Genomic DNA, 24285 nt, shown 5'->3' with positions numbered 1-24285 from the left:
GAGCTGGAAAAGAGTCAAAGGAGAACAGTAATCAAAGATGTGATATGGCTGCCATTGGAGATGACTATGTAAGCTAGGACTGTTCGGTCTGAAAAAGAGAAGGCTCACATGAGATGAGGTTGAGGTTACGAAATCTGACACAGATTAAAATAAGGTTTGACACCACATACCTCTCACACACCTCCCAGTGCAGGTGCTAGGAGACAAGTTAAGGCCCGGTTCAAAAGAAAACAAAAAGAGATTGCTCTTTGCACAGGGGGCAGTAGATGTGTGGAACTGCTTCTTAAAGGATGTGTGGCTGCTAATAGCTACTGTAGCCTTAAGGGGAGGTTCAGCAAGTTTGCAGAAGTGAAATTTGTTGACTCTTACAAAGTAGAATCCAAGAAACCACATCTGTCTCAGGAAGTCACCCAGTTGAAAGCGCGTGGATGCTGGGAGAATTTTAAGGGGAAGTATGTTTTTGCTGTGCTCTTATTCATTGTGAGACATCTGTTCATGGCCACTATTGGAAACAGAATACCCAGTCTTTGTTCTGAGGTAGTATGGCTGTTCTTGTATTTCTTATAGGTTGTTTTTGAGCATGATGTTAATATTTCTAATGAGAGGAGTAATGTACCAGGTAACCAAAGGATATCTGTGAGCAAACAATGTGATACACACATATAAAGTAGGCACAGATGATCCTAGAAAGCATGAAGTACTTCGAGTAGAGCTGGGAAGCATTCATGTAATTAAACCTATTCCAAAATATTATGTACCACTCTAGCTGCCTATTCACATGCAGAGGGAACTACTAGGACAGTTATAGAAACTGAGCGTCTGCTTCACAAAAAGCGTGGGCTTTAATTAAATTACATGAGTGGATGCTATTGCTGTTTGTAAATGCATCATGGACAAAATGCCAGCAAGGGAGAAGAACTAATCAAGCTAAAGAATAATATTGACACAAGAGCAAATATGTGTAAACCAGTGATGTGTGAGTTTAGGCATAAAACTGGGGGAATCTTGCCATTTGGGCACCAGAGTTTTGCAGCAGTCCTCCAAGAAATGTCATGGTGTTTAAAGCAGAAAAACTTAAGGGGAGAAAAGGGTGAGGGTGCTCTCAATAGATAACTTCCGTAGTTGAATTAAGCTTGTAGGAGAAGCCCAGTAAAGGATTGCAGAGCTCGCTCTATTCCCTGGAGTTGCTCAAGGCCTCCCTGTAGCCTGCTGTGAGGCTCTGCTGTCTGTTCTGTCTCAGCCAGATTTTGTATTGTTACGTAGCCTTTCTGTGTTCCTATCACTTCCTGACCATGGCCTTTCTAATCCTTCAGACAGTGATTTGGATCTCATCCACCCTTCTGTTTTCTGATCATAGCCACCCTGTGAAATGCAAACACTTGCAGTTTAGCCAAAAGGAAAAAAAAAACCTAAAAAAAAGACAGGGTAAGGTATTATGCAGATTTCAGGGTATTTGTTTGCAAGACCAGGAAATAGAAACAGTGACAGCTGTTAACAGCTTGAACAAACTGTTTGTAGTGGTTTCTTACTCGATAAATATGTTAAACCTTTCCTAGTTTCGCCTTATGTTCTTTTATCCAAGCTGTTTATTAATAAAACTAGCAGTGATGGTGACAGATTGGTTTTCCACAAAACCATGTGTGAAAGTATCTTTAATAATTACCCCTGGTAAAATTCCACTAAATATATTTTAGTCATAGAATCATAACAACTTTACAGCCCTGCATCACCATCAACCAAGAAATTCCCATGCTACTAAATTTATTTACTTCATCCAAGCATTGTAAGAAAGGCAAATAATATTCCTGTTCTAGAGAGAAACTGAGGTATCTAATGAACCTGTTTGAAGTCACACAGTAAAGTTGTCCTGAGTCATACTTTATTTGTACCCACATAGTGCATGGCATCCACAGACGACACCAACATCACCAGGGCTACTGATGCTACTGTACTTAAGGTTACAAGCTTGAAGGAGATGAGAAGATTTGTGTATTAGGAGTTAGTGTGGTTAGCATGTCAACAGGTTTAGATAAAATAGTTCCTTTTATTATTTACGTCCATCCTTTACAGGAGGATGAGAAGTAAAAAAAAACCAAACCAAAACCCTATAACAAAGCAACCAAAAACCAATGACAGAAGGCAAGGTTGGGGCTCTCCAGGAGTGTACAAATAGCAGGGAATGAGCTAGCTAAGCAGCCCCCAGGAAAGAAACAATCCAGTGCTCCTTTTGGAGCACAATGTGATTCTTAGTATCAGTTGATTCAGAGGACTTGGAGAAGGTCTGGGAAGAGGTCTGCTGGGCAGTGATGCTCATCACTGTACATTCACAAGACAAGTGTTGAACAAATGCACCTTGGTGTAATAAATAAAGATATGAAACAGAAGATGGTTTTCAGTGCTTAAATTTCAAACACTCATGTCCTTGAAATCAGTTTCTATATTTTGTGAGTGATACATAGATGGAAACATGCAGAGGATCTGCACTTGATGTCTTAAGTTGACTGCTTTTCCTATAGTAAACCGATAGTTTTATTCAGAAGCTTTTTGGAATCAGTGGGATGTTAGTACTGCACAGACAGAATAACTCCACATTTGTTAGTATTCTGTAAGCTTGAATAATGATTATCATGACCATATGTAATGTGTGCTGAGTTATCACAGTTGATTTATTCTTACTGGTACATTCAGGGTATTTGAAAATCTCAACTATGTAGAGCTTTTAAAGGAATGTACTTAGGCCCTCTACTGAGCATTCTGGGAATAGGAAAGAGGGAAAACTGCTCTGCAATATTAAAATGCTGGCAAAACAGGCTTTTTTGGAAAAGGGAAGATAAATGTAGTAAGAGGATAGAATAAAGAGCTGTTCTGTATAAATAGGTCCATTCCCTAGCATTGTTTTTAGAAATATCTAAAAAAACCCCAAAAACCAGAGCCCAAAATAACAGTTTCAGTAAAGACAAGTTATCCTGGTTTGAGCTGATGTAAATTAAAATCCATTAAAACAGCAAGTTTTGCAAAAAGGCTTTTTTTTTTCCCTTATGTTTTAAAAATACCTATTTAAAATCTAGTGCATTCTGTAGTCAGGCTAGAACCGTAACAAAGTTAAACTTAGGGCATGTTCCTCATAGTAACACTTGTCAACTCTCTGAAGGTTTCTGAGTCAATTGAAGAGATCTTTTATGGTCAGGGAATGGGGCAATCAGAGTACAAGTGTTTAGTTCATATGTTTAACTCTGAGAAGCTGCTTGAAAGTGTTAGGTCTCTGAACACTACTCAGCATCTCTTTCTCCCTCATTTTTGAATGTAGATATGTCAGGGAAAGTCTTGTGGTGCTTTTCCAAGTGTTTGATCATAACGTGAGTAATTGAGTCTAGAGTTATGTGTTTGAAATTGATCAGTATCATCTTGTGTACCATTGATTTCTGTGTATTCATGTTAGTTCAGACAGTGTGGTTACTGCACCACACTTCTGTATGCTTGCAGCTTCTTTAAACCCTAGTTAACATGTCATGTCAGCTCTGTATTAGCTAATGGGTACTTTCAGACATTTGAAAATATGAAGTGTCAGAAAGGCATCAGAACTTTCAGAGGTGAGCCAGTACAAGAACATTACAGAACACTGATGAGAAGTGGTATGATACAGTATTAAAGTGAAACTATGGGGGGATTTTAGGAGAAAAAAAAGTGTCAGGCTGGGCTGTGTGCTTCTGAAGTCCATGCTACAGTCATTCCTATTACAAATGTTTTCAAAGGAAAAAAGAAAGAAAATGTGTATCTGCATTGGCACTATACTAGTGCAACATTACCAATGCATGAATTTCCTCCCAGAGTTCTGGTCCTCGCAGCCTCCTCACAGATCCCTTCATCTTGCTTAAACCTTCTTTTTCCTCCAAAACAACATGACTTCCTCTAAAACAATGTGACTTCCTCTAAACTGGGTTTGGGAGCAGTCCCTGGCATATGCTGTCCCCAAAACTGTGCTACTCCAGACTCTGGGGAAGTCCTTTTTGGCCTGGGCCATTAAGAGATTCATGAGCGTGAGATAAATGGACAAGTGACACAGCCCTGGCTAGTGGCTTGATGCTGAGCTTTTGCTTTGGTGTTTTCCAATTCCTACTGCTCTTTCCCATGGTGGCATGGACTAACTGTTGCAAAACAAATTTGGCAGCTCTGGTCTGATTTGATTCATACTAGAACAGGGGTAAAATTCAATAGCAGAGAAATTCTTAAACATCATTAGCTTTTAACATAGTAGCAGAATCCTGCTATGCTGTGGTAGTCCCAGGTCAGAGAAGGCAGCATGTATGTCAAAATGAAAACATATGGAAAAGACATGATTAGGGTTGTGCTACTCTGGAAGGCATTTGAACACCAGTACTCTCCAGAGGGCTGGAGAGGCACACAAGATCCCCAGGGGGATGGGTTTTGTGAAGTATTTTTCTTGGTAAAAAGAAAAGTGAGTTCTGCGAAGTCTTTAAACGTTATTGCTGAGTATATCCATAACAACAGAACTTGTAATTCTGAGTTCACTGCTCCTTAGCTCTCTGCCTTTTTCACTTCTTCTTTTCTTTTCTCTTTTTCTCCTCTTAATTTTATTTCCTTAGATCTAACTGGCTAAAACCGTGCTGTGGGAGACGAGCAGCTGTGTGGCAGGTATTTTTGCTCAGTGCAAGTCTCAACGGTTTCCTGGTAGCCTGTGTAGTATTGGTGGTGATTCTTCTGACTCTGGAACTCCTAATAGATATAAAGCTTCTCCAGTGTGAGTAGGAGGATTTTTATGCTTTTGTTTTGATGAAATAAAGGCTTAACATGCTGGGAGATTTGTGAAGGGGGGAGGAGGAGGATGCTGGGGATATTTTTTTTTCCTACCATTTAAGTGATTACTAGGCTAGGTAAGAAATGTGGTTTTGTGGAACCCTGGTATAGTGAAGTCTATATGTTTTGCTGACCAAATTCAGTACAGGACAAATTTTCAAAAGCCACAAGCAGAGTGTACATGCGGAGATCAGCTCATATTGTCATTAGTACTTGAAAAAGTCTGTCCTTCACAGACACGCTCCGTAGACGCAGGAGAAAGATCATTTGTGTGTTGTTAATGTCTGATACTTTTCACAAGCATGTCCATAGTCAGAAATGATGAACTTGCTAGGGTATTTGGTGCTTTATTATTAATTGACTCTTACTGAGATGAGTAGGAATTGAAATTACTGTTTTCTATCTTGTAATGCATCTAAATGATACAGAATTTCATTCTACTTTGCTAACACACTGTAAGCCAAATAATAGCTTAAGTGGAGTTTAGCTTTATCTGAATTCACTGTACACAGGTTCCACAATGGAAATTTTAATGCTGCTGTTCTGCTTCCTAATTCATCTCTGTTTTTCTAGTGCTCTTTTCTTCTATTACCCCTTTTTTTTCTTTTTACTTTTTTTTTCCTTTTATGACAGAAAGCTAACATGAACACAAATATCAGCTACGCATTTCCCTATGTTAAATGTTGAAGAGCAACCTCTAGCATGTATGTATAGTCTCAGATATGTTCAAATGGCAGTGGTGGGGTTCAGCTGATCTAATAAATGCAAGAATACATAGCATGAAAGAGTCATGATCTGGTACCTTCTACAACAACTTTAAACTGAGCAAATGAACCTTGTATTCTGTGGAAGTCCTTTTATTTTTGTGATTTGTCAATTGATATTAGTGGAGGCTTAGGTATCGCAGTTGGTTTTAGATTGCTTTAGGGGACTTTATTGAGTATTGCAGTCATTCTAGAAACCCTATAAGATGAATGAATGACTAAGCAGTCTTTCCATGCTGTTGCCCACCATTTACACTCCTGTCTGCCTATACTGCACACTCTGTTCTAAGCATGGCCACTTAGTTACAGTTGTAGTCTGTAGTGACTTGCCACTTTGGATGAGGAAGCCCAGGATTTGGACAAGTCTGTAGCTTTCAAAAAAATGGGATGCTAGTTATGGGTGTACGTCCTTAAAAACTGAAGGAGGAAGAAACTTTCAACAGCGTTCACTGAGGTGCCATATCTTTCTGTTTCTGTAGAGAGTTGTTACTTCTGTGGAGCCAAAGAGTTTAAAAACTGCTTCTGTTGATTTCTCTTAGCTTTTTAACACAGTTGTGGAGATTTTCCTCTGGAAGCACCTGCTTTCTTACCATTTATTTTCTGAAAAATCTTCTAAAGGCGGCTTTATTTTAGGGATCATTCTTCCTCTACATGCCTAGTGCATATGATACTCTTAAAAACTCTGCATCTTACACCTTGTACATGACCTACAGGTGTTTGGTTGAGCCATGTCATTTCACTGTTCAGAGGCTGCCTGCATGGATTTTCTCAGCACCTGAGGAACGACCCATTCCACTCATGTGTTGCTACTTTGCATTGTAACTAATGAATCAAGCCATCAGGCTTCTTACAGTCATTAAGTTGAATACCTTTTATTTTGGTTATTTTGGTGGGATTGATGTAAGTATTGCAGTTGTGCCATATGAGGAATAGATGTAACTTACATTAAGGTTTTAAAAAGCCATTCAGGCCATACAGTTTTAAATTATTCTTTATTCTATATGAAATCAGTAATGCATGAGGATGTGTTACAGCACATCACTGCCAATTTTGTTCATAGTAACAACTGCTAATCCACATTATAGACTGTAATTACTTAGGAAGACTCCTTTATTTTTCTTTTAATAGTGTTTTTGTTGGCTGTGATATTTTGAGAGCATCATTTTCCTCTCATACTTTTAGCACAGTCTTTGATTGTACTGTGCACTTCTCCCATACACAAAACTGTCAGTCCTAGTGATGGAGGCTGCATTTGCAAATGTGTAGGTCACGGACATGAAAGGGACAGAGACCTGTTAGGGTATTTGAGCACAAAGCATATTCATGCCAGAATTAGAAACCTCAGAAAGCAGGGGACATGTAATGGGTCTTTTTTTGTAGGTCTCTGTCTTACAATCACCTATTTTAGTCCTGTCTTCAAAGCTCATCACCTGCATTAACAAAATAAGGTCTCAATACCTCGTGATGTTCTGCAAATGCAGAAATAGACGTATACTAAGTCACTTGCACCTCATCTCAGGGGGAAAAAAAAGGTTCTGGCACGTTGCAGCCCCTGCTCTCAGAAATACAGACCAAGCTGTCCCTTCCTCATCTTCAGTAGTTTCAGGAAAAGCAGCTCAGGAAATCATCTTGGTATGCGTGCATTACCATCCTGCCATCAGCTTCAGGTGTGTCTGTAAAAGTAAACTGTGAAGCTGAAAGGCTCTGCTCCTGTCCATTTGGTTGCTGAATTAGGGCCTTGTCTGAGTACAGGTAAAGCTGTGCAAAGAAGATGCACATTGTGGTGCAGCACTGCCTCAGTGGGAGCCGGTTCCGGGCTTGCTGAAACCATGCAGGGAGCATCTGCTGTCTGCTCCTTGCAGAAGCAGTAATCACTCAGGGTTTGTCAGGATGTGTTCTTCATCCCTCCCTTTCTGGATATCCACTTTGAGGAGATGGGAAGGCAAGGGAAAGGGCGAAGAGGAAGACTGAGGTTGGCTCTATTCTGTGTTTTATACTGAATCATCTTCTTCATGACTAGAAAGCATGTGGATTTGCATTCTTTTCTTCCCCACAGCACCAGACAATCATAATGTGAAATAAAGCAGAATTTTTTGGCTTTTAGCTATGATGTTATGTTTTGGTTTGGTTTTGGGGTTTGGGTTTTTTTTGTTTTGTTTTGATTTTTGGTTCTTTTTTTTTTTTTGTTTGTTTTTTTTTTTGCTGGGAGGGGGTGAGAAGTTACAAGTTGAACACATGTGAAATTCTGTTCCAGATAAAAGCAGAAGCTGAATAGCTTAGGTGCTTTGCCTCGAACTGAATCCCAGTGATATATCCAAACCACCACAGAGCAGGGATGAATACTTCTTGGAGAAGACCTGTTTTTGTAGCTTTTCCCTGCAGGGAAGGGAAGTGTTTTGGAAGAGGCAAATATCCAGGTTCAGTGTATGGGCTGGTGATTCAGCTCTTGCACAAAAGCTTCTTACTTGGAAGGCATTTCCAGTTTTACTGTTTTACTGGCAATTTCACTGCTTGCTGTATGGCACCGTGTCCAGCACTGCTGCATTTAGTTGCAGCGCCAGAGGTGGAGTTTCTTTCCAAATTCGTGGTTGCTGTATCTTACTTTGTCCACTAAGGGGCAGCTGGAGCCTTGTATGTTAATCGACAGCTGGTTGAAAAATGGCTTACGAATGGTTTCCATTTCTTGTTCTTTATGCTACCCTATAAAGACAGTGTCTTGGGAATGTATTTGCCCATTTATTTCATCTTTAGGTAGCTCCTCTGCTGCACCACAGCAAACCCTCTCGTGAAGCCCCAGATGAGCCTCAGCTGGGAGAGTTCCAGTGGCAGCCCGTACTAACAGTTTTCTTTGTATCCTGGTTTCTCCCTACGTCCCTTCCCCCGCTTCCCATTTTCAGCAGTTTTAATTTTAAAATAAGTGCTTTATTTAGTGCATGCCCTGTATGTTCTTGGGACTTAGTTAATTCTGCCAGCCTTGCATCTCTAGGCGCACAGTCACTGATTGCCTTAAACTATGCTTTGAAACTGCAGGACTGCACAGGCTATTTTAATCTGCCTGCTGCAGGGGTGGTAGGCTCACAAACACCCTGAAGTAAAGAGAAAATTTCTTCTCTTCATTCCCTTATTCCAAACTTGAGAGGATGTGACCTTCAATTGACAGCAGTTCGGATCCTGGACCCTTTCAGCTTTGTTCTGTCAGCAATGAAGGGAACTTTGATCACAGAATTTCAGTTAAACTTACTTATTAAGGAATCCTTCAGATCTCGAGAGATTCATTTGAGCCCATACAGATTAACCTGTATCATAGAGCTTCTTACGTAGCCTTGCAACAAACTCATTTGTCTGAGTTTGCTTCATTTTACCTATAAGCTAAGTAAATTAAAGCCTGATTTAATGCCAGTGAGTGTCCGTACAAGGCTTTACTACTCTGTAAAATCATACTTTTAATGAGTTCAGATACATTTTCATGAGTGTTCCTGCCAGCCAGTTCCTGAAAGGTCTTTTGTTCAGTCATTTTACTATGAAAGCAGAATAACTACCTCAAACAATCTGCATGCGTGAAGAGTACTGATATGGGAAGTTAGTGTGTAGAATTAAGAGTTTCATAAATTACCATTTTAACTTACCCTTTACAGACTTCTTTTCATGGAGGAGTTTGAAATTAAGTGAACATGAGCATAAGTGAATTTAGTTGTCACTGTCATTCTGAAGAAGAGTGCTTACAGAGGAAATTGTGTGGCACAACCAATTTCTTAAACTGGAATTTTTATTTCATGTACTGTAACTTCCTTGAGTGTTCTCACAGGAACTTGCTTGAAGACAAAGCTGTCCATATGACTGCCACCTTTCCTGAAACAGACTGTACAAAAATAGCCACATTTTATTTGTTGTACAAATGAGAATTGCTGATATTTCACAAACTCCTTAATATTAGTATATTAAGATTTGATCTTATTAGTGGTTAACAGTTATATTGGTTCTTCCAGTTGTTTCTGTAACTATGGTTTTCCTAGGGTCAAACTTGACTCTGAGAGGAATAGGATCCCGAGCTAGTCCTGGCTGTTCATGTTGGATCAGGAGAACTGTGCAAAAGTCTGCCTACCTAGGTTATTTATTTAAATCACAGGAATGTATTTTTTTAAGCCCAGTTTGAGCAGTAGCTTTTAAGCAGCAGTTCCATACAATTACTGATCTTCTGAGATGAATTGTCAAAGACTGAATATGAGGAATAACATGGGGAGAATATAGCATTCTGTTTCCTTACAGAATTCTGGCTCTGGACTTTCAGGTATACAGGATTTAGTTATACATCTATATGTAAGTCATAGTATTACTAATTATAGTAAACATAAGTTGCGTTCTGCTGCTGTCATGATGCTTATTGTATTGTGTTAATTGCAGTTTCAAGTGCTTCACAGTTTGCAGGAGTAATTCACTGGATCAGCCTAGTCATCCTGTCTGTTTTCTTTTCAGAGGTATGTATAATCAGTGTCTTTCACAACATATGGAACCACAAAGTATTCTTATACTGTCACTGGAATTAGCAAGAGTTTGGCAGTAATTTGACTGTGAATAAATGTAGCACAGTGTACTTAAAGAAAAAAATACTAAAAAAAAAACCCCTAAACCAGTAAAAATCTTGTTTAGATTAGTGGTTTGGGTCAGAATTGTTGCCTGGAATTGTCAGGAAATGTGGAAGATCCTGTCTTACAAATTGTAATTGGAAAACTGTAAAAAGAAATTATCATCTCCAAATCCCTACAGGCTCAGGACTAGTTTCATCCATTTGTTCTCACAGAAATCTTTTCAGTGTCACTGCGTTAAAGGAACAGCAATAAGATATTTTCTGCAGAAATAAAGATCCACAGGGTTATTTAGGGTTTGTTGTTGTTTTTTTTTTACTAAAAGGTCTGTTATGAGAGTGGGATTATCTTCTCTCACAATTTGTGTGGGTACTTTAGATGTTCTGGTTTGCTGCTATGCAGCACAGAAAGAGAATGAAACAAATGGTGAATTTCTTTGCAAAAATGGTATGGATGTATTGTGCTTTGGAAAAGCCTGTAGCCATGATGTCACAAATGACCAGACTGGGATAATCTGTTATAGTTTTCAATTTCATTCCAGAAAGAAGTCATTTAGACTAGTACTGAAATATCCCAAAATACTTGCAAGGCTGGTTTTTGAGGTCATAATGTGTTACTTGTCACAAAAAAATGTTGCATGTTTGTTGAAGATAGCTTGGAGTTAAATATTTGAAAATACCTTTTCCAGGCCCATAGGAGAAAATATAATCTAAACACATGTTAATTCTTCACTCTGTGGTAAATTTAGTTGAAGGATACCAAAAAAATTCAAAAACCAAGGAGCTGTGATATCTGCAAATGAGTTGATAGATCACTTGTGTTGAATTCATACTCACCATATTATACCACTGCTTATTTCCATGGTTCTGTTTATGAAAGACATGTCTTTACATGTATCCCTTTGTATTTCTACTCGTAACAGGGATTTTCTAGCTGGTGTTGCCAGGCTATCAGTGGGTGCTTTCTGAAAGGAGTCCTTGATAACAGGCAGGCTGCTTTGCATCCTAGCTGCCTGGTGCTGCAGTTAAACAGAAATAGGATTACTGTGCCCATCCTTTGATGGTGGTTGTGGCTTGAAGGATACATGTAAGATGACTGAAAAAAAGTCTCTCAACAAAAAATGTTGCAGTGTGACTTTCCCTTGTGAATTGCACATCCTAACTCTCAAATACTCAGGATTGGTAGATGGAGTCCATTAGCTGTAACGAAATCACTTCCTGGACCTTGTTTCACAGAAAACTTCTCCCGTGGGCCTCAATTTCCTCCTGCTGAGGTCTTGTCTCAAGTTCTGTTTTCATTCACTTGTACCTCTAGCCACTCTTCTCAAACCCTAGTGCAGTGTCTTGCTCCTGTATCCCTTTCGTAGCTCAGTTAATATGCTGACAGTTTTGGGTTGTTGGTTCTGGCAGTGGAAGCAGATCCTCAAGGCCAGTCTGTACCATCTCTCTCAAGGAAGAAATCAGTTCTTTTGGTTCTGCTGAGGTAGAGTACCCGCGTAAGTGGATAAACTGGTTCAGAACTGTTTTATGGGAAAACAATAACAGAAGTACTTCACAGAGCCCAATCTGGTTGCCCTACTAACCATGCTCAGTTTGGATCTGTGTTGGCTTTTCTCCTTCTCTCTGTAATAGATTTTTGGAACTAATTTTCTTTGTCTACTTGCCGTTTTCATTTTTTACGAACCACTTACCACTCACTTTATTATCTGCTTCTGTCTTTCAAAGTATCCTCCTTTACCTGTTTGATGATGGTCTGAATTTACACCGAAATAAAATGAGGCCACAAGGCAGCCATGTAAGGTGCACAGAGGAGGGTAGATTTTTGAAACTGGTTCATTAGGCAGCTCAGAGTCCTTGGCTGGGTTAAAGCCACAGCGATAGCTCCACAGAGCAACAGGATGTGCTTCAAAACCCACAGATCTGGAAGAGAATGAAGGTGTGCCTTTCCTATGGGGTTTGCTGGGGTGGACTTGTGCCAGGTTGGTTTAATGAGCAAGAGCACATCTGTTTGTGTTGAAGTGCATCTCAGCAGAGGAAAACCAGAGTGTTTCATTTTTTCTTAATCCAATCAAAAACTTGCTTTTTCAAGAGATTATGAAATATTGCAAAAATTGCAGATCACATTATTCACTCTTTTCATGCCTACAGGGGATTATTTGCCTTCTGATTCCCAGTGCCATGAGTCAGTGGTCTTTGTTTGGAATTATTTGTTGAGAAGATCATGTGTTATAGTGAGATTTTGCAGTCTGTGACTATTTGTTCCAGGATGATTTTCCAGCGATGAGCAGGATTAATTGCATTGGTTGGATATATAACAGGCAGCTGCTAAGGATTGATTAGTCCTTCAATCAGTGCCTTTTCTTTCAAAGCCAAGGATTCAGGGTTTCTGGTGTTCAGAAAGGGTTGTTTCCATAGCAAGTACCATGTCCCAAGGTTGGGTGTTCATTGTTTCTTCTGTAGTTTGGTTCCCATTAGTTGTGAGTGTGAATACACAATTCTTCAGAAAGGCCTCAGCTCAGCCTTAGATGACAAATAATAGAAAGTTGTAAAAGACTTAACTAAAACCCAGAAAAAATTCATCACAAAATCTGACTGTTTGGAAAAACACGACTGATTAAAAGCTGGTGCTGTAAAGGTATTGCAAGTAATTACAGTCTTATGTTGGAGATAAAAGGGCACTAGCTTTCTGCCTGGTTAAAATGAAGGGGAAAAACGTGCCAGCAGCTGGCAAATGCCAGCAGAACAGCTGCCAACAAAATTAAATAGCTCCTCTCACAGCATCTTCCTGCTGTCTCTATGCTTGTGCTATAGCCACAAGCCTTAAAGGAATTTATTGCACTCTGTTAATTTTATATTCTCCGTCACCGTCTGTGACATTACAACGTTAAAATATCCTTATTCAAGTGAAGTGCACGTGAGCTCTTTTTGCTTTTTTCCAAGTATTTGAACAGGATTTACTAGTGGTGATGATTGTGTATATTTGTCTCTGTTTACGTACACCACTATGATTTGTCTGTGCACCAAATGTTACCCAGATGTTAAGGCAGAAAAAAAGAGAAAGACATGGTGGGGGGAACCCCAGTACCAACAGCAAGGCGCAAGGCTGGGGTTGCACCCTGTCAAGAGAGCAAATTCAGCCTTGGTAATAGTTGGCTGAGAAAATGAAGATGGGGAATGTCACAGTGTTTTGGTAAGTGGATTAGAGTCTGCTTATGTTTTAATAGTCTTATCACATTGCCAAAAATACTTGATTCTGCAGCTGTTGTTCAGTTCTGCTTTCCCGCTAAGGTTGATGAGACTGTTTGCGTGCAAGAACAGAGTTCTTGGATATTAGTTGTTTGCATTGTTCTTTATGTGCTTCAGTCAACCAAGCACTCAGGCATTCTGCTAGCTTTCAGCACTTGCGTTTCCCTGGGAGTAACCAAGTCTTCTGATGTCCTTAGGAGTTAGGCACTGTGTCCAAGAACCAAGTTCTCAAATTGAGTACAGTAAGTCTGGGGTCTGAGCTGATAAAGAATTGGTTTGTTAGCTATGGGTCACAAGTGCATTTAGATTTTTCACTTTCAGGAGAAAAAACAAACAAACAAACAAAACCCAACAACAAACCAAACAGCAGGACTTGCCTTATCCTTTATGTTGAATGGAGGTGTCCATGGTAGCTTGGCAATTCTCTCCTTGCAATCCTTTGGTGGAATGCAACCTCCTAAGGAAGACCCTACTATTTCAGTTCTGTTAAGAAGGAAATGTATTTTCCATATAGATTTTTCATAACAAATTCATAATTTTATATTAGAGAAATCAGTTCTTTTATTTCAGTTACATTTTTGTGAGCTTCAAACGTTTGAGCGGAAAGATAATATTCTTCTATTATTTTTATCATACTTCCATAAGCTGTGGCTTCTTTTATGGATGTTTTCGTTCATTCCACATACAAACAACTTTTTTCATGGTGCTTAAATGCACTGCATTGCTGGCTGAGTACATTTTGGTTTTTAAGAGGATTGATTAGGGGCGGTACCTAGGAACAAACGTATGGATTATACATACTAATATAAAGGTAAATTTAAGCTTCCTTCTTTGCCAGTGTGTGTATTTAACACACTGTGAAATTGCTTTTCTAACCACTTTTCTTGTCTCACAAAAAAAAATACTTGCCAGGGAAGATGGCTTTGTAGAGGTCTAGGAATTAAGACCTAGCAGACATCTTTCTGAAGCACCAGTGTGCCCATTTCTTTTATCAGCTTTATCAGTGCTTCATCTGTGCTTTCATCTCTTGATAGTGACAGTCCAGCACCTTCAACACAGTGCATTTCAAAGATAAGAATTGGTGCTAGTGTAATCATGCCCAGAGGGAACTTACGATCCTGGGTTGCTTAAAACCAGTTCTCTCCCATGTGCATGTACCTTATGTTAGTATACTGCATCTCTAGTAAGCCATTTCTATTCCTGAAAAACCCTTTCAAATCTATGGAGAATTGTCAGTTAGAAATTAATTATTATTCTCCATATTCTACAAACAAATATTATGGGAGAACATAAGAACAAATAGAACTGCAGAGTTTATACAAAATGTGCATTTAGATACTACCTGATACCATAATGGTATTGGTAGCAGTCAGTGAAAAAGAATGTACTGCATTCATGCCTATTAATGTTTTGCACTTAATTGTTTGTGTGTGACCACATATGCTAATGGAGCCACAACAGTCCCAGAGTACAGTACATGTGGAGTGTTTTGTACTGGCTAATATGTGAGCTGAGGTCAGTAGTTACATGTTTCCTTTCAGAGCCTTGACTGAAGACAAGCCATGTGAGGAGGATGCTTGTGCTCTGGAACCAGAAGGGTATCTCTATTTAAAGGTGCTAACATGTTCCTCCACGTGCTAGTGGCTGGGGATAGCATGCACTAGAACTGCCAAAGCAGTATCTCGGGACAGGCACACCAGACGATGACACAAGAAGATTGTTTTAAGTAGTGAATGAGTGAAGGCCTCTGTGGAGTGGGCTAAACCAGAGAGGTTATAAATTACAGACTGGGTATAAGGTGTTCTTTCTGGGAAAGATTTCAATAGATATTTGGTCTTATGAGATACAGCCAAAAGGCAGAAGCTTAATCTTCAGAGTTTCTATACAAGCCAGAGGTAGAGACTCTCTGAAACAGATTGATTAATTATGTGGCAGAGGAAAGAAGGAAGGGCTCTTCTAAAGACACCATTCCATCCTGTCTCTCACTACCCCATCTCAAAGTGCAGAGTTGCTCTCCTTTGCTGTTAGCTAACCCTGTTGGGCCAGCTTCACCTCCTGCACTGCCTTCTTTTGATTTCTTTACACTATGGATTAATTTGACACAGTGAGTCATCAAGTATTAATTGTGCATTAACTGTGAAAGCAAAAGTGTGTTTAAGATTACCTAATGTGGGCTGCAGTCAGGTGACAAATGTAGCCTAGGTCATGGAGACTGTGGGAATTCACATGGCTGGCTCAGCAAAGGATTTGGCCAGATTTTCCTGCAAAATAAGAAAACCTGCAGCACCACACAGTTCTTCATAAATTTCACTGCAGTCAGTTAATGTTGTGCAACCAACTGGGTGTGACCAAGGGAGGCTGTGAACATCACAATTAGATTTCTGTCCCAAAACTGGTTTAAAATTTTACCTTTATCTGGATTTACTCCAACTTAAAGAAGTTAACAGAAGCATTCAGTCATTTATATTTTATTAGCGCACTGGACAAGCTTTTATGCAATAGCTTAGCTTTTCTCAGAAAACAAAAAATGTATTTCTAATATATATGTATATGTCAAGGACTTTCTAATGAAAAGATTTCCAGTGAAGAAATGTTACAACATTCTTTATCAAGTACAAAAACTCAAGCTGGCAGTGGCTGTTCACAGAAAAGTATTTACATTGATATTTGATGTTGGCTTTCAAATCTGTGTTCCAGAAATACAGAATGCCTGTAGTTTGGTCCATGTACAGTGTGTAGATTATTATTAATTTCTGTATCTATCTGGGTTGTTTGGTTGGTTGTTTTTCCCAATTTTGCTACAGGTTATTCCCAATTTTGCTACAGGTTTTGATTTTTATGTTCTGTATAGAGTACACATTCAAATGCAATATGTATTCGTTTGAAAGATGGTTTTGGTTACTTAGGAAAAATGCTAAGATGTCATTGATAAATAACGCCAATGCTTTCATTTTAGTCAAAGTATTTATCATGCTGAACAATCGGGGAGATTTGCCCAGTGAAGTCCAAACTAGCTTGGTTGGGACCTGAGTAGCAGGCACAGCAGTAGTAGTGGATGTAATCTCATGCTTTGTTCAAACAGGTAGAACAGGGAAAGCTAACCCCAGTTTGGAGTTGCCGCTGGTGAAGACTGGCCAATGGGCAGTAAGTGTATGGCACCCGGGTCTCCAGACACACTTCCTTGGGGTGTCCAGTTCCCTCAGGGCACCAAGGAAAAGCTGCCTTACCTGGCTTTTGTCACTTGGGTGCTGCTGTGGGGATTCTTGTTAAGTGACAATGCTGGTGCATAGCTTTAAGACCTTCCATAAAGAACATGTATTTTTAATGCTTAAGCCTCAGTTGTGCCCAGTTTGTGCTGAAGAGTGCATCTCTCGGGTGGGGAGCTGGTTAGTTCCACCCTCATGCTCTTCCTTCCTACAGTGTCTGCTCTAACTGAGAGCAAAGGTGCTCTCATCATGGCATTTTCTGTGAGGAGACCTTCCAGAGCTAGCACCTTCGAGAGGCAGCACCAACAATTGCATGGAATGTCTGCTGAGCAGACTTCCAGTCATTGCTGCCTTGTGCTGATTCACCCCAGCTGACGGAAAATGACAACATTTGTGCTAGCTTCCAGCCCTTCCAACTGCTCAGACCCCTTAACATGGCAGTAGCACAGTTTGATTTGAAACGCTGCAGTGAGGAACTAAAAAGGCAGAAAGGAAAATCCTTTTTATGTTCTCTCAGCAGCCCCACGTTAGATAATGTTTAGAGTTGTGAGACAGTGTTTCTGTTTTCTTTGTGCAGATGTGCCTTATTATGTTAGTGAAAATACCTTTGTGCCCACCTGTCCAAAGGGAGAAAGATTTTCACCGTCAGTTACTGTAAAGGTATTAAGTGTTCAGCCATCCTTTAGTTGCTTATTGACCTAGCACTTCATAAATGCTGCTTAAGCATAGTAGCAAATGAGCCAGATTTCTCTATGCTGTCAGCGGGGATGTTGTGGGAAGGGTAGTATCCCAAGCTTTGAAGGAGGCCCTGCTTTTTCTCATTCATTTCCAGATGGCTGCCCGCTGTGGAACTTGCTGGGTTGGACCCCAGGTTAACTAATACAGCTGAGCTTATGGGCTCATAAGTAACTTGTACTTAGGCATTTTGTGCAGCTTCTCAGTGGGGAGTGAGGGAGGTACCTACAGAGGAGCCTGGTGTGCTTTTGTCTGAAAGTGTTCTGCTCAGGGCCTGAGTCCAGGCTGCAGAAGTGCCTTGGTTGTACCGCAGGAGGTGTGCTTAGGCCTTGTGCTTGCATCACACCACATTGTATCACATTGTGATTGCAAATTTGGAGTCATAGAGGGATTTGAGGAGCTGCTCTTGTGCATCTCTTCCTCCACATATAAACTTCGAGTATATAGGTTAATAAGAAAATTGCTGTGAGCCTTATTCCTGTGCTGCGTTTGTAAAGTGATTTGAAAGTAAAGTTTTGTTCTTAGGACTGCAGACCAGCAGCATGAGCAGTTCTTGGTGTCTCTGCAGAGTCCTGTAATGTTTTTCAGAGTAAAGAGCACGCTGCGTTTTCTCTTCTGGCCTGTGACTGCCTTTCTTAGCCAGACTTGGCCCGTGCATCACAGACTCCATTTCTGAGTCAGCAGTGGCTGGGTCACTGTCCTGCTCATTGACAGTATGAGGCTGAAAGCACCGTATCTCCCACAGCAATGTCTCCCTCTGCCAAACAGGATTAAGTGCTGTTATCGACGTCTGGAGTGCCAGGATAGAGCTCAGCACAGCCATCCCTGGACAAGTGAGGCAGTTGGGCTCATGGGGTTTGGCAAAACCGTGCATAGGAACAGTACTAAAAAGTACAATGTTGTTCTGCAATTAGTTAGTGCTGGTGTGTTTGGCGTAATATATTTGTATTTGGAATGAAGAGGAGGTGCATGTATTCATCACAGTCACTTTTTTCTGCACAGTTCTTGGCACAATCACCCCTTAAACATAGACCTGAAGAGCTCTTGGTTGTTAGCACTGTTCTCCAATGGAGAAAGTAGCATTTTGATCTGCACATAGCTGCAGTTGGACCTTCATGTCTGTAGTGTCTGTCAAAATCTGGCCTTGATATTGCTATTGGCAGAAAACATCCCTACCAGATATGTTTTTATGTGAATTCAATTTCAGTCTTTAGTTGGCTGACTGATATTTTTATTTTAATCTTCTGACAGCCAGGTAGAAACTGAGGAAAGGTGCCATTGGATTTTGTAATGGGAATTCACCATTGCCTCATTCTGCATTCTTTCTCTGTTTTAGCTGCTGGTGCTACTTATAGCTGTTTTGCTTCGTAGTGGAGGATCACAGAGATATTTTTCTCCCTTCTACTATCACTTTTTTAGTAAGACAACAGCTCTGTACTCTGTACAGAGAGGGAGAATTAGAAACCTCTGCTCTTCAGATTGATGGAATGTCAATATCCTTAGGCATTGAGAGGGGGCAATGCCTCTTTTCATAGAAAATAATAAGCACAGGCACATCAAAGATGGGAAGAAAAGAGAATCTTTCCACATTCCAACTGAGGAGGCCCCACAGTGTATCTTACAGAGGCTTGGGACAGGGGTTGGGCTGTGAAGGATTGGTAATCTAAATCTCACCAGTCTAAAAGCAAACTTTTAGAAGGATGGAAGGACTGATGAAGATCTGAACTTGTTTATGGAAGTTTCACTGAGTCAGTAAAGTGGTTGGAAAGCAATATCTGCTTTCATAATACAGAACTGCAGCTATTTCTAGATCCTCATTATTATTCAGAAGAAAAGCATAATGCTTATGTAAGACAAAAAATGATCCTATAAATAGATGTAGGACTAAACATTTGTCTAAAATTACAATAACATTCATCATTTCCCCCCCCCCCCAATCTGTTTTACTAGACTATTTTGAGGATTGTGGTCCTTGGCATATGGGATTACATTGAAAACAAAGTAGAGGTAAGCACTCTTACTCTTTGCACTGTTTTCCAGGCAGACACAGCAAGAATATTAAGAACTGCTTTGGGTGGTTTTTTTGTAGACCTGATGCAATACAGCATCTTTTAAGTCAGATAAATAAGCTCATTCTTCTCATTCTATGTATGTATATATAGCTGTATGATGCGGTCCCTTTTTCTGTGAGAGACTCAGAGTGTGACTTTCTGAAACATTTTATGAAGGGAGGGTCATGGCTTTTCTGCTCTTTGTGTCTGTGTTTTCTTGTTAGGGCTGTGATAGTTTAACTTGGTATCTCTACCCTGAGATAATGAACAGTACAGGTTATGTGACTTGTTATATCATTGTTATTATGTGACTTGTGTAACCCCATTCCCGTAATCAGGTTGAAATTAGAGCTGGCTGACAAATTCTGTGTAGTTTTCTGATAGAAAATACTGGTTTGGCAAAACTCCCAATTTTATTGTGAAATTATTTTTTAATTAAAATTAATTCTGACAAATACCGTAATTTATACCTCAAATTAGAAATGAGGTAGAATGTGCACACTATTGCAGAGGCAGATAAGGAAATGCATGTGTTTAAATAACTCATAATCCAAATCTGATCAGAAAAACTAAAAGCTCTTTGTTGATACTGTCCTGATACACTAATACTGCACAGGGTGCACCTGAAGAAAATGTGGATTTCCTCAGAGCTGAAGTGAGTCGAGAGGCGTGCACATTTTTGTAGTGAAGTTGTAAACTTTTTAACTTTTTTTGCTAAAGAACTGACGTGAAACTGAAGTTATTGATTCAGAGATTTTTATTATGGAGGCTAAATGCAGCAGTTCCTGATAATTTTGTTAATTTGGAATGGAGTGATACTGTTTACTGCCCATCAAATGGTCATAGTAAGAAGTGTTTCTTTTCAATACACTGAATTGTTACGCACAATTCTGAATTCCTTATAAAATCTGATGTCTTGCCTCCTTATGCAAACCATTAATCACTGCTCTTTGGCAGCAGGAAAGGGTCTCAGAAGGAATGAGAACGTGGTATTCTGTTCTAGGCTAGGCGAGTGTAGGACAGACACAACACTATTGCCAGTTTGGTCTGAAATGTCTTTACTCATGGGTTTCTAAGATGTTGCACAATTGCCTTTTCTGATCTAATCCCAAGGCAACCAATGTCATACAAATCATTCTGAATAGTTCCAGTTGTCAAAACCCTTGAAAACCTATCTGCCCAATAAAGGTGAGAGCAAGGAGTCTGTCTGTCTTGATGCACAGCCATTGCCACACACGTTGCATAGTCAGGATGTGGCCAAGAGCCATCAAGTCTCTTTGCTCCATCTTTTTCTACTTGTCTTCTTGATCTCTTCATTTAGACAGTAAGATCTATGGGCATGGACCGTATCCTTTTTTGGGATGACATTATGCCAAGTGACAGGTAATAAATACCAATGATAATAAAACTCTTTGGCTGTAATAGCATTTAGGCTATCACTTGTGCTTGGGGATTTTGGCCAGTATTTCCAAATACCTTTCTCTCTCCCTGCCCTCCCACCACAGCTTATGTCTCCTCACATCATAAAATGCACTAAGGAATTCTGTCGTGCTACCTAAAAAGGATGCAGCCTTTCTGTGGCTGGGCCACTTCTCATATCCCTTTCAAACATGTACCGTAATTGCATTTCTTTTGGGCAAAGTGGAAGCTCTGCAGTGCTATGATCTCTATTAGAGCTTTGAAAAAACTGATTTCTCTTTAGGTGTTTGATGGTGCTGTCATAATCTTGTCCTTGGCACCAATGGTGGCCTCAACAGTGGCTAATGGCCCCAGCAGCCCATGGGATGCTATCAGCCTTATTATTACACTACGAATATGGAGAGTGAAGAGGATCATTGATGGTGAGTGGTGATTCAGTTTGTGACTCCAAGAATTACCTGGCAGGCTGGGGGGAGGGGGAAGACATTTTAAAACCATGTAAATATTGTTTGTCACCACTGTTTCTATCATTCTCCTTCCTCTTATTTTTCAAAACATGGAACAGAAGAGAGTTGTGATTCCCGTGGAGGCGAGTAGGTCTCAAGTTCATGGCTATATCTCCTGTTCCCTAGGAGCCTTTATAACTGATTGGTTTAGTTTTCTGTTGGGCACCTTCACAGCCCTGGTCTTGCAAAGCCAATGCTCTGACCTGCTTCCTATCTCCTGCCACCACATGTCATTCCTGATTCTGCAAAATAATTGCTTTCAATCTGCCTTCCTGATACTTGCTGAGCCCTCCCCATTTCCATAGAGCTAGCTCTGTCTTGGGGCTTTCTTTTCCTAGTTCTCATCTGTAGTACAATTTTTACGTCAGATTCCAGGAGCATTTTCTCACCATGGGGGTTCCAAGCTGAAGGTGCTCTCTGCAATGCTGCGTAGCGTAATACTGAAGTGTCTATCGGTGTTGTTTTGCACAAACCTCTGGGGGGGGAGCACCAGGGGAGATAAGAAAGCCCTAGAAGCGAAGGTTGTGGAGAGCGGAACCAGTGACTGTTCAGCAGTTCGAGGCATTTCTTGTTACAGGGAAGAGAATTGGAAGAGCAATTAAGGAAGGGTCATTTTGCTTATGCAGGAAAGATCAGTCAAGTTGTTATTTTGGGTTTAGATGTCCAGGAAACCCTGTATTCAGAGTTGTGAAAGGGCTGTAGCCCTGTGACTGAAGTGTACCAGAAAAGTTGAGGATCTCGTGTAGCTTCAGAAAACATCAAGAACTGCAGTATGCACTGAACAGCTTTGCTGGTCAGTCTGTGTTTGCCATCGTTATGACAGGAGCAAAATGTCCAGAGTCTTTCAGAAGACATTAAAAACTGGGCTCTAGCTTGAAAAGCAATAGAAGATAAATGTCTCTTTGTTTTTAAAATACCCTTCCTAGTCTGCTGATTCCATTAAGGACTTATTTCTTACCACAAAGTCTAGGAATTAAATGCTTAGTGCTCTGGAATAGTTCTTTTCCTAAGGGAGCCATGCTGTTCAGGTTTAGAGGAGATGGGTCTAACTCTAAGCAGAAAATCCTCCTAGCCAGCAATTCAGGAGATCTGTGGTAAACACTGAAAAAGATTTGTATTAGTGCAGCAGAAGCTAGGAAAAGCATGCAGAGGATGCATTTCAGCTCAGCTAGGCAGATGGAGGTCTGACCCAACAAGACCTAGATACCACTGACCTGCATTTCAGATGTTGGAGATCCTTCCCCAGAAGAAATGTTCTAGTGCTATTTCTGTAAGAAGTACTCTAGTTCTCTAGATGCAAGTGAAAGGGGTGACATTCTTTGGCCTATAAAGGTCTGTACAGGGTTTCCCTCTCAAGGCAGCTGGGTTACTTTAAATGCTTATTTGTGTTTTCCAGCCTATGTCCTTCCAGTGAAAGTGGAGATGGAGATGATGATTCAGCAATATGAGAAGGCAAAGGTTATTCAAGATGAGCAGCTGGAAAGACTAACCCAGATCTGCCAAGAACAAGGGGTAAAGTTCAGTTATGTCTTTATTTACGCATAGCTTGTCATGGCAAATCAAACGGTTTGTGTACGTTGCTGCAAGCTAAGGTTTGAGAAGTATCACTAGGACATCTGTTGTAAGGTGACAAGTCTCTGTTAAATATTAGTTGCATTCTGGATGTTGTCAGCATGCTATTTGTCAAAGAGCAGTTGTCTCCCTCTGCTGCCGTGCTTGTATTTTTCAAGGTGAGTATAACAAATTTGAAGAAGAGAAAAAGAATTCTTCAGTATGCAACTTACTGAATGAGTACAAATAGCTTGTAATACTAAGAACATGAAAAAGTCATTGCCTTTGTTGGATACTGCAGGTATGTTAAGGCTTTATTCCCAGGAAAGGTATATGCAATGGAAAGCTAATGAATCTCCCTGCTTTCAATGTAGAAGGCAGCTTCCCTGTTGGTCAGTCAGAGACTTATTTTGGCAGACTCAGAATGTTGCAATAGAAGCTTCCAGTTTCTGGAAGCAAGTCAAGATTTAAAACTTTTCCCAGGCCCCCAAATATTCAGTGATTCAGTCTTGAGGTAAGGGAAGGTGAAGCTTAAAATATTGCAAATGAATATATATAAATGAAGAAGGTGTAAAACTACTGTTAGGGCAATGAGCCAGGACTTTTTGCAGTTTGTCTCATGCAAATGAGTTCTTGAATAACCTGCTTTAACGCAGAAACCAGAGATGTATGTTGAGGCCCAGGCTAAGTGAGCATTCAGATGACCATAAAACCACAACAGAATGATCCCCCAAGTGACTTCTTGTTTTAGCTGTAAGGGTAACTATGAGGTGTCCAAACAAATAATGGAGATTTCCAGCTTCAACTCCCACTCCCCACTTGTGGTAGGTGCTTTTCAAATACAAAACAAGGAGATCTGAAAGTGTGGATGGCTCCATCAGTCAAAAGGTCGGAAGGCCTGAGCAGGCAGCCTGGAGAGGCAGCTTGTCCCAGAACAGATCAACTGCCCAAAAGGTACAGGGATTTAGGTGCCCATCTTTTACCAAGGAACCTAAAATACTTGTGAAACCATCAGTATTTAGGTCCCCAAATGGCTTTTTAAATGTAGTTCCAGGTCTCCTGGGTCTCAACCTAGGATTTTGCATTGAACTCTTGGTGGTGTTAGGTTGCCATGTCTGTGTGATGAACTTGGCAGGCCTGTTGACAGTGTGTGTGTCATTTGGTAATGCTGCTTTTGAGTCTCTCACATTAACCATAAGAAATTTCTAAACCTGAGGCTTGGCTGTTGCCAAGAATCAGTTACTTCGAACTATGTAAGTGTCTTCAGTGGCAAAACTGCAGTCCTCTTCACACAACTGCACAATCATGTTAAGTGAATCATGGTTCTGTCATGGTTGTGAAGTGAACAGGGAAATGGTATCTACCCCATTTGATGGAGGAGATGCTATCCTTTGGCCAAATGCACTAGGC

The 24285-nt window shown here is 40.3% G+C and overlaps 1 protein-coding gene across 1 annotated transcript in view; it reads left to right on the top strand.

Annotated features, from left to right (window-relative positions):
* The window catches only part of LOC104412973 (chromosome unknown open reading frame, human C15orf27), a gene marked incomplete at its 3' end in the record, with an annotated part of 58503 nt that overhangs the window by 7405 nt on the left and 26813 nt on the right, over positions 1-24285 (top strand). Inside the window, exons 3-7 of the mRNA XM_010023838.1 lie at positions 4605-4759; positions 9981-10054; positions 19299-19355; positions 21102-21240; positions 22721-22836. Of these exons, the coding sequence (XP_010022140.1) occupies positions 4605-4759; positions 9981-10054; positions 19299-19355; positions 21102-21240; positions 22721-22836 (541 nt within the window). The remainder of the gene's footprint in view (positions 1-4604; positions 4760-9980; positions 10055-19298; positions 19356-21101; positions 21241-22720; positions 22837-24285) is intronic.

This window comes from Nestor notabilis, unplaced genomic scaffold (genome assembly GCF_000696875.1).
Source record: "Nestor notabilis isolate BGI_N333 unplaced genomic scaffold, ASM69687v1 scaffold33411, whole genome shotgun sequence".
Classification (NCBI taxonomy): domain Eukaryota; kingdom Metazoa; phylum Chordata; class Aves; order Psittaciformes; family Psittacidae; genus Nestor; species Nestor notabilis.
This window is presented reverse-complemented; position numbering and strand designations above follow the sequence as displayed.